Genomic DNA, 12853 nt, shown 5'->3' with positions numbered 1-12853 from the left:
AGAGATGATGGTATGATATTACCAAGGAGTGTGTGAAGGTTTATCTCACAGGGCCTGTAGTGCGTGGTCCCAGGTCTGAAATAATGTGTAAAACTGAGGGTGAGAATTCGACCAAGAGCAACCGACTTCCTCTCATTGTTTTTGTGAAACTATCAACGATAATTGCTAACAATATTGTAACAGGAGCCCAATTTCGTTTCCGCATTCTCTTCCTTCATCTTCCTTATTGGATAAGCTGCGTAGCCATAAAAGCTTGAAGGAGATCATGTTGAAGTTCCAGGACGCAAGGTTATCCTAGTTAATTAGTGCGAGATTTATATGAAAAATTGTGTGCTCTTAGAGGAATGCAAAGATGCTTGGAGTTGTGATCTTAAGAAGGATAGCTCAGAAATATACAATGAAGTGGCCCAAGGGTGGAGTCACATCCACCCTAGAGATGATGTATTAGCGGAGGGAAGATGGAGGATGAAGCAGCCATTGTCTGGAGAAATTATTGCCTGGACCAGGTCCAAGTGGACCAGGGCAAATCTTGGAGCATATGCACGGTGGATAACGCGCAGTCGGGAATTTGTGAAATAGAAGGGATAAGGTGGCGTGTTATCCACCGTGGGATTTGGCGTGGTCCATTGGACCTGGTCCCTTGTACCATCGTTTGAACGCAAGTCTAGGCTGGAATCCAGCCCTGTTAGTTTACCTCTCTTCCCCCGTGTGGGTCCCATCCTTCTGTCTGTTACCTGTTTCACTCTGGTTCGACCTGGAGGCATATGAATGAGATATTGACAGTTGGAGCCCCACAAGATAAATGCTTCTATTAAAGGCTCTGAATTGTTTTAACTCCTCAGCATCTCTCGACCTGGAGGCCCTGAGCTCTCTTTCGTTGGGCCCCTACAAGTTGGAAGTAGCCCCAGGATGGGACCAGCTTCGAGGTGAAAGAGGAGCCTGGAAGTATGTCGCCCTTTACCTGCAGTACTAGAAATTCCAGTGCGGAAGGCTTCCCCTCATGGCCGGCGGTCCAACTTTATATATGGATATACATATATAATCTTTCGTGAAAGTAAGGGAGGCAAAGACGGCCACCCTGCCAATTGAAGGATCAAAAGGGTATTTACAGGAGGATATTTACAAAAGAAGGATATCTCTCTCTGTCTCCTCAGCCGTCGTGGATCCCGCTAGACCCTTATTTTCTTCAGTACTGGAAAAATTATTGCCTGGGCTTGGTCCAGGTACACTATCCAAATTCCACGGTGAATAACACGCCGCATATACCCTTGTATTTCACAAATTTTCGATTGCGCGTTATCCACCGTGCACGTCTTCGAGATCTGAGCTGGTCTACCTTGGGGTGGTCCAGGAAATAATTTCTCTCAGTACAGTACCACTTTAGCGAGGAGATGGTACTTGCTATCTGGACCATAGGTCCAGAGGTGACGACACCACTAGCAGCATCGCAAACAGTTGCAACAGTGGCACCATGCCAGCGGAAGCTATAGTTGTGTTTGCTGAGTCTGAGAAGTTATGTCATAAGCCTGGTGTCCCAGCTCAGCAGAAGACAGCCCAAGTCTTTTTCACCATGTGAAGAGTCCGGCCATCTCAGCATAAAAAACAGGTAATAAAAAAAAAAAAAAAAAGGGAATTGATTGATCCGCCCGCTAGGGACTGAGGCGGCATCTTTTGCACGAAAGAAGGAATCCCATTCCTTCGCACCAATCCACCACCGAATCACACAATAGTTAGTTTAAGATACGTACAGATGGATGAATATTGAAAGCATTCAGAATTCTTTCAGATCTGTGTAATTAAGGTGTGATACAATGGTTGACATCGTGAAAAAAAGATCAATCATTCTTTCGCACAAAAGATACAATCCAAATCCACCCGGTGATGCTTGACGTAGTCATTGCAGGATTCGTACACTGGCCGGATGCGGAGGAGGAGCAAGGTGAGAGTGCCACCGGCAGAAGGAAAGGGTGAGGAGAGGAGGAGGGTCTTTTCAGAAAAAGGGTCATAGTGAGGCTGGCAGAGGCTCAGAGAGGGAGAGCAAGCGGAGGGGTGGCCTTGTTTGTGATCGAGATGGTCGCGGAGGGTGGTGTCGCAACAACTCAGGAGGAGGAGGATACTCGGAAGAGGGTCGATCTAGCTAGCTAGGCAGTACTAGCTCTTTGTTGTTCATTCAAAAGATCAGGATGCGGGGGTACTAGCTCTCCACAGTTCTTCGTTCAAGAGAATAACAATAGGCTTCATATACCGCTGAGCTTGTACATGGCCGGCATTGGATATAAATTTCTCAACGAGTCCCTAGCTCTTTGCTTTCCTTTTAATTTTTAAGCCTCGGTGAACCCATCAATAATACAGCCAGCCTAACCATAAAGTTGAACTAGAAAGTGCAACTAACCAAGCTTCTACCACTTTTTGCATGAGATCACGTCGATCTCAGGGGACCATGGTGGTAGGAATTAAGAGTGAGTTCCAGACAGCAATGGTACTGTTCCTGCTGTTGCTGGCCACCGTCTAAATGGAAGGCAGGAATGTGCCCGATGGGTTTGGGTTGTTGTGGCTTCCCTGCTACGAAGGAACGAACGCCATATTCTTCTGTTTCCTTTCCTTCCTGGTGCTCCTCCTGCTCTACTCTCTCTTGTTCTTGTGTATGGATGGGAAAGAGGGGCAGTGTCCTAATTTTTGCCTTCTGGACTCTGGTATGATGGGACATTGCTGTCGAGTGTAGTCCCATCACCCACCCCTTGTTGCGCTCCAGAGCTGATTCTCCTTCTCCACCGCTCATGAAGTAACACTGTATCCACAATTTTAAAAAAAAGAAAAAAAAAAAGACAGGAAGATAATTCATATGAGTCTCTTCTATTCTTTATGAATGTGATCTCTTATGATTTTTTTTTTTTTTTTTTTGGCTTGTTGAATATATTGTTACATCGAGAGATGCAACCATGCCTCGAATCTATTTAGGAATTATTTGAGTATAACCAAGGGTAAAATCCTTTGCTATATTTTTCTCAGAAAAAAGAATCTATATTCCATTCCACATATGACGCATGCATTAGTAACCATGCCAGCTTGCATTCATTGATCTTAATGTCATCCTCATAAGATATCTTTTTTTTAAAAAAAAAAAAAGAAAGAAAATCGAAAGAAAGGAGGCTAATGAGCGGTGAGCCACATTAGTCATCTGAATATTATTAAGAAAGAAATGGAGAAGTTGATATGCACTCCAAGAGGACTGTAGAAAGAATGCACATCAGAACAGAAAAAGAGAGTTAACCGAAGGAGCCTGCTGAGCGAGGATGGTTGAAATAGAAAGCAGAACAAAACCAAACGCACTTGGAGTAGCCATTTTCACCCTTTTCTTGGATACTAGCTCTTTTCACCCTTAAGATATAGTTGCATGTTCGTAGCATATCACAACATACAAAAGCTCGCAATAAAGATATACCTTGTAGCGCTTCTCCATAAGCACAGAACCAGGGCACTCGCTGCTCCCCATTTGCCCCACAACATGTGGTCCATGCGGAAAGCAAGTAGCATTAGACCCTACATCACAGAACCAACACACGGCCATGGCCGATAGGTGGAAAGAAGCATCAGCAGGTGCTGAGAGTTGGGAGAGAGCTAAAGTGGAAGTTGTGCTACTGCATGCACCTGGAGGAGTGGTGGTGTTGGAGGAGGAGGGAATGTCCGCTGAGAGCCTCTTTTTCCGCCTCTCCCTGGCCTTGTAGTTGGAGAACCAGTAGAACACATTCTTGCCTTCAATTTTGCCATACTGCCTCAGCCTGTTAGAAATTTTCTGGATTTGTTCGACACTAGGAGACCTCACTCCATAGGTGTGGTAGAGGTCCCTCAATATCCTCGCCTGCTCATTTGTGGGGATCCACTTCGTGCAAGACTGCCTGGAGAGTGAGTCGCTCTCGCTCCCATCCACACTTATGCTCTGGATTTCATGACCTCAACCACCACTAAAGAATGGGGGTGGAGAACACTTGCTTAAAAAGAGCCAGGAAAACATGAGGAGATTGAGTAAGGTGGGAGGGAGAAGGGTGGGGGAAGGCAAACTATGGGAATTAATTAATGCATTTGAGAAGAGCGGGAGAAGATATCTTGGAGAGGGTCATAAAAACATAACCATGTCAACTTTTCCTCACCATTTGAGGTGGGCATCATGAATCCTAATTTGCCAACTGCTCTAATTTACTATCATTTCTCATGCTATTCTAAGTTTCTCCGTACCTTTCCTCACAACTTCCATCAACATTTTCTTAAACTGTTTACAAAGGATTAGTTTCTCATGTTCATTCTAGAATCTTAGGCTGACATGCCGGAGTTAACCGCAAGCCATAATGCCTTTCAAGAGTGCAAGCTAGTGAAGCCGAAGGAGCTACTCCATAGCATTTGACACTTCTAACGATGGAATGGATACCATGCTATATAAGCAAAACGTTAACCTTGTTCTACAATTGCAAGATTTTAATTGTTACAGTTACAATTACAAATGGTTGGATGGGCATTGCCATCAGAAAGAACTCGTTTCCAGAAAATTGATTATTTATGGCCCGTCGGCTATGATTTGTATTATATTTTAGTGCATCTATTCATCAAAATTGGATAGAATTGAACTGGTTCTGAAATTTTGCTTGCCAAGACAATCTCATATTGTGATTACTAGATTTCCCCACAGCTCCTTAATTTATTCAAAAGCTAGTAATCTTCGCAAATGGGAGAAAGTAGTGAAGATAAAAGATCAGGATTTCCTGCAGTGCGGCCAGAAAGATAGGCGGCCATCAAACAGCACACATCATATATAACATGTATAGCAAACACTTGCAGACTGTCAATTATTTTTTAATGATTGCTATTTATAGCTACACAATACTCTTTGGTGTCGTGCGTACACGGGAAGAAGAAAAAAGAAAAGTTCGAATTCTTTCTCTCTCTACATTGCACTGCTTTTCCCACGCACGTCCAAAAAAGCTATGCTACTCCTTATGCAGTTCATTCTATTGATAAAAACTAAAATATAACTCTTTCTTTGAAATAAAATAATTGGAGACTTTTTTTTTTTGGGGGGGGGGGGGGGGGGGACCCCGGCTTCAGCGTTCATAACTCCACAATTTTATTGTACACAGAGATTCATTACTAGGTTGATGCAGTGAAAATAAACTGGCCCCGGCACTAAGTGTGACGGCACTAGTTTAATTGATTGCAGGCACAAAATTACCCACAACTCCCTGAGTGGACTTGCGAGAGCTCTTTTCTAAATAATATAAAAAAAAATTATTTATAAAAATAATTTAAAATTTAACCTTTTTACTAAAGTAATGCAAAAGAGGAAAACGCCATTTTGAATGGTGTTTTCTGCCTTCCACGTCACTCCTTTTTTTCACGATGCATCGTTCGAAAAAAAAAAAAAAAGAAACATCATTTAAAATAATATTTTTAAAAACGTCATTTTGAATGGCATTTTTATTTTTTTCATCAAAAAAAAATCGAAAAGAATGGAAAAAAATAATTTTTAAAATTTTAAATTAATAAAAAAATTAAAATTTTACTTTTGATTAAAATTTAAAATATAAAAATTTGAATTTGTAATTCAAATAAAAAAATATTTTTAGATGATTTTTTTTTGAATTATTTTTTTAAATGTCTAAAAAAAATTTAAAAAAATTAAAAAATTAAAAATATCATAGAAAAAGAAAAAAAAGAGAAAGAAATGCAAAAAAATAAAAATTTTAAATTTAATTGAAAATCATCATTTCAAATTCTTGCCAAAAAAATTCAAAAAATAAATTTAAAAAAAATACCATTAAAAAATAAAATTTTAAATAAATCAAAAAAAATAAGAATTATAATTTGAAATTTAAAAGAAATAAAATTTTTAAAATTAATTGAAATAAAAATATCATTTCAAATTATTTTCTCAAATTAAAATTAATTTATTTAAAAAATATTCAAAAAAATAAAAAAAAAGCTTAAAAATTTCATAAAAACAGAAAGAAATGTAAAAAATAGAAAAATTATATAATTATAAATTTGAATTAAATTTTTTTAATTTGAATTAAATCTTAATAAAAAAATAAATGCATAAAAAAGTGAAAAAATGAGGAAAAATGTGGAAAAAAGAAATTTGTAAATTGAACTTTAAAAAAAATAAGAATTTTAACTTTATTTAAATAAAAATATCATTTCAAATTACGTTGTCCATTTTAAATTATTTTTTAAAATATTATCTCAAGAAAAAAAATATTGTAAAAAAATAAAAAATATCCTAAAAAAGAAAAAAAGGAAAAAAATAAAAATTATAGTTCTAATTGAAAAATAAAATTTTTAAAGTTTAATTTTAAAAAATAAAAATTGTAATTATAATTGAAATAAAAAATATCATTTTAAATAACTAAATTAATTTAAATATAATTGTTTAAAAAATATTTTAAATAAAAGAAAAGAATACGTAATAGAATGCTAAAAAGATAAAAATGGAAGAAAATTGAAATTATAATTTCAAATGATAAAAATTTTAAAATAAATTTTAAAAAAATATCATAAAAAAATAAATAAAAGAAAAAATGGTAATAAAATAGAAATTATAATTATAAATTAAAAAAAATTAATTTTAATTTAAATTAAAAATTATCATTCAAATTATTATCTTCATTATTTAATTAAATTTATTTATTAAAAAATCATAAAAAAAATAATTAAAGAAATTAAAAAAATTAAAAAAAAGAGAAACCGTCAAAGAGAATGGCGTTTTCTCCCTTCCCCCCTTCTTCTCTCCTTCTCCCTTCTCCTCTTCTCCTTCTCCCTTCTCTCTTCTCCCTCTTCTCCTCTTCTCCGGCATCTCTCCGGCGGCATGGCGGCACGGCGGCGAGCTCTCGACGGTGGTGAGCTTCCTCCTCTCTCTCCCTCTTCCTCTCTTTCTCTCCCTCTTTCCCTCTCTCTCTTTTCCCATTTTTCTTTGGCCGGCGGCGGGCCGCTTGCCGACGGCGGGCCCTGGCCCCCTCCTTTCTCTCTTCCTCTCTCTCTCTTCCTCTCTCTCTCCCTTTTCCTTGGCCATCGGTCACAGACAGCCGGCGGCGGGCCGCGCGCCCCGGTGGTGGGCCGCGTGCCCCGACGGCGGGCCCCACGCCCCGACGGCAGGCCCCGGCCCCCTCCTCTCCCTCTTCCTCTCTCTCTCTCTTCCTCTCTCTCCCTTTTCCTTGGCCGCCAGCTACAGACGGCCGACGGCGGCCGCGCGCCCCGACGGCGGGCCCCGCATCCCGACGACGGGCCCCGCATCCCGACGACGGGCCCCAGCCCCGTCCTCTCCCTCTTCCTCTCTCTCTCTCTCTTCGTCTCTCTCTCCCTTTTCCTTGGCCGCCGGCCACAGACGACCGGCGGCGGGCCGCACGCCCCAACGACGGGCCCCGCACCCCGGCGGTGGGCCCCGACCCCTCCTTTCCCTCTTCCTCTCTCTCTCTCTTCTTCTCTCTCTCCCTTTTCCTTGGCCGTCGGCCACAGACGGCCGGCGGCGGGCCCCGGCCCCCTCCTCTACCTCTTCCTCTCTCTCTCTCTTCCTCTCTCTCTCCCTTTTCCTTGGCCGTCGGCCACAGACGACCGACGGCGGGCCGCGCCCCGACGGCGGGCCCCGCATCCCGACGGCGAGCCCCGACCCCATCCTCTCCCTCTTCCTCTCTCTCTCCCTTTTCCTTGGCCGTCGGTCACAGACGCCCGACGGCGGACCCCGGCCCCCTCCTTTCTCTCTTCCTCTCTCTCTCTTCCTCTCTCTCTCCCTTTTCCTTGGCCGCCGGCCACAGATGGCCGGCGGCACCGTCGGGGCGCGCCCCGGCCCCCTCCTCTCCCTCTTCCTCTCTCTATCTCTCTCTTCCTCTCTCTCTCCCTTTTCCTTGGCCGCCGGCCACAGACGGCCGGCGGCGGGCCGCGCGCCCCGGCGGTGGGCCCCGGCCCCCTCCTCTCTCTCTCCCTTTTCCTTGGCCGCCGGCCACAGACGGCCGGCGGAGGGCTCCGCATCCCTACGACGGGCCCCATGGGAGGTGGGGCAGTGGGCCCCACCGTGGCGCGGTGGCAGCCTCCTGTGGCGGTCCCCGACCCTCCCCTTCTCCGATGGTGGGATACGGCAGGTCCCACGCGATGGGCCGCGATGGCGGCGGGGCCCACGGCCTCCGGCGGTCACTCTGTGACGATTCCCGACGGCGGTTCCGCGACGGTCCCCGCGACGGGCCGTCTATTTCAATCTCTTTTTTTTATCTCATTAATTTTCTTTTATTTTTAATTTTGTCTCATTAGATTCAGGTGTATTTTAAATTTTTAAATATATTGCATTTCATGAAAACGTAGACCCGTCAATTGATCAATGTAGAATATTCTACATTATCCGTATAAAATATATATTAAATATATATTTTTGTATGGATATCATAAAATATATACATTGGTCAATTGATTGTCCAGTTTGGACAGTTTGGGAATTGCATTTAATTTTATAGATAATTACATTATTCGAATGATATGCGGAGGGTTCGAGAGAAATTTCGGACAGTATTTTCTTTAGTTTTCCTCACACATTTTGAGTCGTGTGGGGAGAAATAAGGAGAAATATCGTCGAAATTTCTTTCGGTCCTTTTTGCGTATCGTTTGATTAATATAATTAATCTATAGAATTAATGCAATTCTCGAATGGAATAGGATCTATCTGTACCTATTTGTTGATGATATGATGCATATATCATGTAAATCTTTTGAAACGATAAAATAATTAATAATATTAAATATTTTGATTTTGATTTTATCATAGATTTTTCTGAGAAAATGGTCAGTATTCAAGTTTGTGTACTATTATATTATGATGGTATGATACAGAATGATGAAACTGGTGTGCAGTACAGTCACCCTGCAAATCGGATGATTAGAGTATCTTCATTATTATCACGTCAAGAATTATTGGATCATTTATATAGCAGTATTCCTGTAGACAAAGAAAAATATGAAATAAAATTGAAATGAAAATGTTCTAATCTGTCGGGACAGTTAATGCAGAGTAAATATATCTTGGTTCCAATTGATGACGATGAAGATGTCAAAGAAATGCTGACCTTTCCTTTAAAATATTCAGAATGTCGATTTTTAGAATTATATATTGAGTCAGATGAAAATGGAGATGAAGACTGTTGGATGGATGAGGACAGTAGCAGTAATGATGATGATGATGAAGATGAGAATGATGATTAAGATGTTCAAGCTAATATTAATGTGGAAGAATCTCAACCTCATTTGCACGAACCTCCATAATATTTTAACGATATAAATTTAGATGATGGTGGTTGTGTTAGTGCTGGTCGAAGATTGAATTCTGACAATCAGTTTTGAAACTCCTCGATGACTGAATTTTCTAAAGGTCTAATGTTTGAGAGTAAAGATTATGTAAGGAGAGCTGTTGATCTTTATCACATTATGAAGCATCGAACATACAATGTAGTTCAGTCGCATTCGAAATTATGGTCCGTACGATGCACATTATCAGATAATGTTCAGCATTGTAAATGGAGGCTTCGTGCTGCATTATTGAAAAAATATGGATATTTTCAAATCATAAAATATGAGGGTCCTCACACTTGTTTGTTTACGGGATTGAGTCGAGACCACAAACATGTCAGTGGAAGGATGATTAGCACATTAGTCCGACATATTGTTGAGAAAGATCCCGATGTTAAAGTTGAAGCTATTGTGGCAGCCGTTAATGATCAATTTCAATATACAGTATCATACAGGAAAGCATGGTGTGGAAAGCATAAGGCATTGGTTAATATTTATGGAGAATGGGAGCTGTCTTATGCTAAATTACCTTATTATATGGCTGCACTTCAACATGCAAATCCCGGTACAGTTATTTCATGAAATTTTTTTCAAGCTGTGAATTCCAATGTCCGAGTTTTAAATTATATTTTCTGGGTTTTCAAACCATCTATCCAGGGTTTTACGCACTGCCGTCCTGTAATCAGTATTGATGGCACGCACTTGTATGGAAAATTTAAAGGTAAGATATTAATTGCAACAGGAATTGATGCAGAGAATGGGATATTTTCATTAGCATATGCAATTATCGATGAGGAGACGACTGCAAGTTAGAGTTGGTTTCTTTTCCAGCTCAGAACACATATCGTTAAAGATAGAAATGGAATATGCTTAATTTCTGACAGGCATCCAGGTATATTAAATGCTATCGCAGATGAGTCTATTGGATGGAGTCCACCACGTGCCTATCACCGATACTGTTTAAGACATATCTGCAGTAATTTTAACACTCATTTCAAAAATGTGCAGCTGAAAAGAGCAGTATGGCAAGCAGGAAGCGCTCAACAAGTTCGTAAGTTCAACTTTATCATGGATAGCATCAGAACAGTGAATGAAGAGGCTTGGAGCTGGTTGTCCGAGATAGAAAAGGAGAAGTGGACGTTGGCATATGATGATGGCCTGCGCTATGGTGTCTTAACTACAAATTTGTCGAAAATTTTTAACAGTATTTTACGAGGAGCTAGAAATGTGCCAATTACAGCTTGTGTTCAAATGACATTTTATCGTCTTGTGAAATACTTCAATATGAGGCATGCTCAAGCCTTGAGATATGTAGAGGAGAATTCAAATAATATTTTTACTCCTCATGTTGCAATTAAGATTGCTGAAGATCAAGTTAAAGCCAACCAGCACCGAGTAACAGCATTCAACCTTCAAAGAGGTATATATGAAGTGCTTACGAGGAGAGCAAGTGGAGGGTTACGAGGTGGAAGAAATTCTCATACTATTACTTTAGCTGAAAGAAAATATTCTTGTGGAAAGTGGAGCATGTACAAATATCCATGTTCACATGTTTTAGCTGTGTGTCAAGAAATTACTGTACATTTTAGTGGTTTTGTAGATGATGCATATACAATTACAGCATATATGAATGCTTGGAGCGGTATTTTAATCCATTACCACACGAAGATTATTAGATACATACACGTATGTTCAAATGTATTCCTGATCATAATCGTTTGAGACCCAAGCAGAAAGGTAGACCAAAGTCAACGAGACTATGAAATGAAATGGATGATAGGCAAATAAGAAGTAAGAACCACTGTGGCATTTGTAGGGAACAGGATCATGACCACCGTCGCTGTCCTAGGATACTTCAACATACTTCAACTTCAAGCAGTGGAAGAAATAAAAGGCTTCGAAGATTTATTTTTGTCATTGTTATATGTATTTTTGTGAGATTGTATTTGAATTTACGTGTTTAATATCCTGAGATGAACTGAATTTTGTGTTTAAGTTGTATTGTGTGATAATATTATGTTTAAAAAAAAAAATTAAAATATATTATTTTATTTTTTAATACATCTGTGATAATATTGCTTGAGACAGCGTATTATGGCTTACGATCCATGGTATCCCGGTCCTCGAGACAGCAGTATTCTTTCATTGCAGGAGCACCATCGATCACAGACTATTTTAGATGGCGGCGTAAGCATTACAATCCTATTTATTATTTAAATTTTTATTTTAAAAATCATGTACGTTATCTAATTATTATATTTTTATTGCAGGAGCCCAGACACCTTCGTCTACGACGATCCGATGCTGATTTCTGGAGGACAGAGGATATCCCACATAGAGTGTTAGATTATTTACGATATCTGAGATTTTATGGAGTATATCGGATTGGTCGTATACAGATGGATGTTGGTCTTATTACTGCTTTGCTTGAGAGATGGCGTCCAGAGACACACACATTTTATCTTCCATTTGGTGAGGCGACCATCACTTTACAGGATGTCAGCATCCTTACTGGACTACCAGTTGATGGAGATCCAGTTACCGGAGTTGATCCCACGCTTACCATTCTGGAGTGGCAGGCTTTATGCTTGTGATTGCTAGGGTTTGAGCCCGACGCATATTTTTTTTGATCATTCACGACTCAGGATTGAGTGTTTGGATGATCGTTATCGATATTTTCATATTGCGGATGATGCACCAGAGGAGATGGTGCAGCAGTATGTTAAAGGTCAGGTGCTGCGGTTGTTAGGTGGTATTTTGTTACCCGATACTTCATCGAATAAGATGAAGTTGATGTTTTTGCCATTATTAGAGGATTTAGACTTCGCTCGTCGACTCAGTTGGGGCAGTGCAGTACTAGTTTGCCTATACAGAGCTATGTGTCGGGATTCTTATGCTGATCAGAGCGAGATTGATGGTTATCTTGTATTATTACAGGTATGTGAATTAAAATTTTTTTTTTAATATTTAATTATATTTTACATTGGATATATCATCTATTTAATTTTTAAAATTTACAGATTTGGGTATGGGGAGCGTATGCCGACCTATCCAGTCCATTACGACGACAGCTGCTCGAGATGCCATCAGAGCAGCAGGATCCTGATGTTCCATTCAGACTAGACGGACTATTGGGATATAGGTATCGAAATATTATTTTTTTCATTTTAATTTATTATTTTAAATTTATTTAATATTAATATATTGTGAAACAGATGGAACGTTGCATTCAACGTTCATCACGTATCGACGAGAGTGGCACGGGTTTATAGGTGCCAGTTGGATATATTAGTTGATACATCTAGACGGGTAAATTTTGAATTTTTTACAAATATCATTTTATAGTATTCATAATCTATTAAAATTTTAGCTTACTAATTTTTTTTATTTTAACTATATCAGTTTTTGTGGGAGCCATATACAGATGAGATATTGGCTATACTGCCGCAGATGTGTACAGTTGGACACGACATATGGACTGTTAGGGTGCCACTTATTTTTTTGATGTGGTAGAGTGGCATCTTCCCGATCGTGTCCTGCG

General features: G+C 39.9%; 1 protein-coding gene across 1 annotated transcript; it reads right to left on the bottom strand.

Annotated features, from left to right (window-relative positions):
* Positions 1–3379: 3379 nt before the first annotated feature.
* Positions 3380–4258, bottom strand: LOC105044247 (uncharacterized). Its single transcript, XM_029264328.2, has 2 exons — positions 4234–4258; positions 3380–3951 (listed from the first exon to the last, which is right to left on the bottom strand). Exons 1-2 carry the CDS (start codon positions 4256–4258, stop codon positions 3380–3382), a joined length of 597 nt encoding a protein of 198 aa, XP_029120161.2.
* Between the last annotated feature and the right edge of the window lie 8595 nt (positions 4259–12853).

The sequence above is a fragment of the Elaeis guineensis genome, chromosome 4 (genome assembly GCF_000442705.2).
Source record: "Elaeis guineensis isolate ETL-2024a chromosome 4, EG11, whole genome shotgun sequence".
Lineage (NCBI taxonomy): Eukaryota > Viridiplantae > Streptophyta > Magnoliopsida > Arecales > Arecaceae > Elaeis > Elaeis guineensis.
Note: the sequence above shows the minus strand (reverse complement) of the source record. Positions and strands in the feature narration are given on the sequence as shown.

Excerpts from the sequence above, each read along its gene's own strand:
- LOC105044247 (XM_029264328.2), bottom strand. The coding sequence starts at position 4,258 with ATGTTGATGGAAGTTGTGAGGAAAG. Across the intron at positions 3,952-4,233 it reads GATGGAAGTTGTGAGGAAAG|GTCATGAAATCCAGAGCATA; the intron begins GTACGGAGAAAC and ends GTGGTGGTTGAG.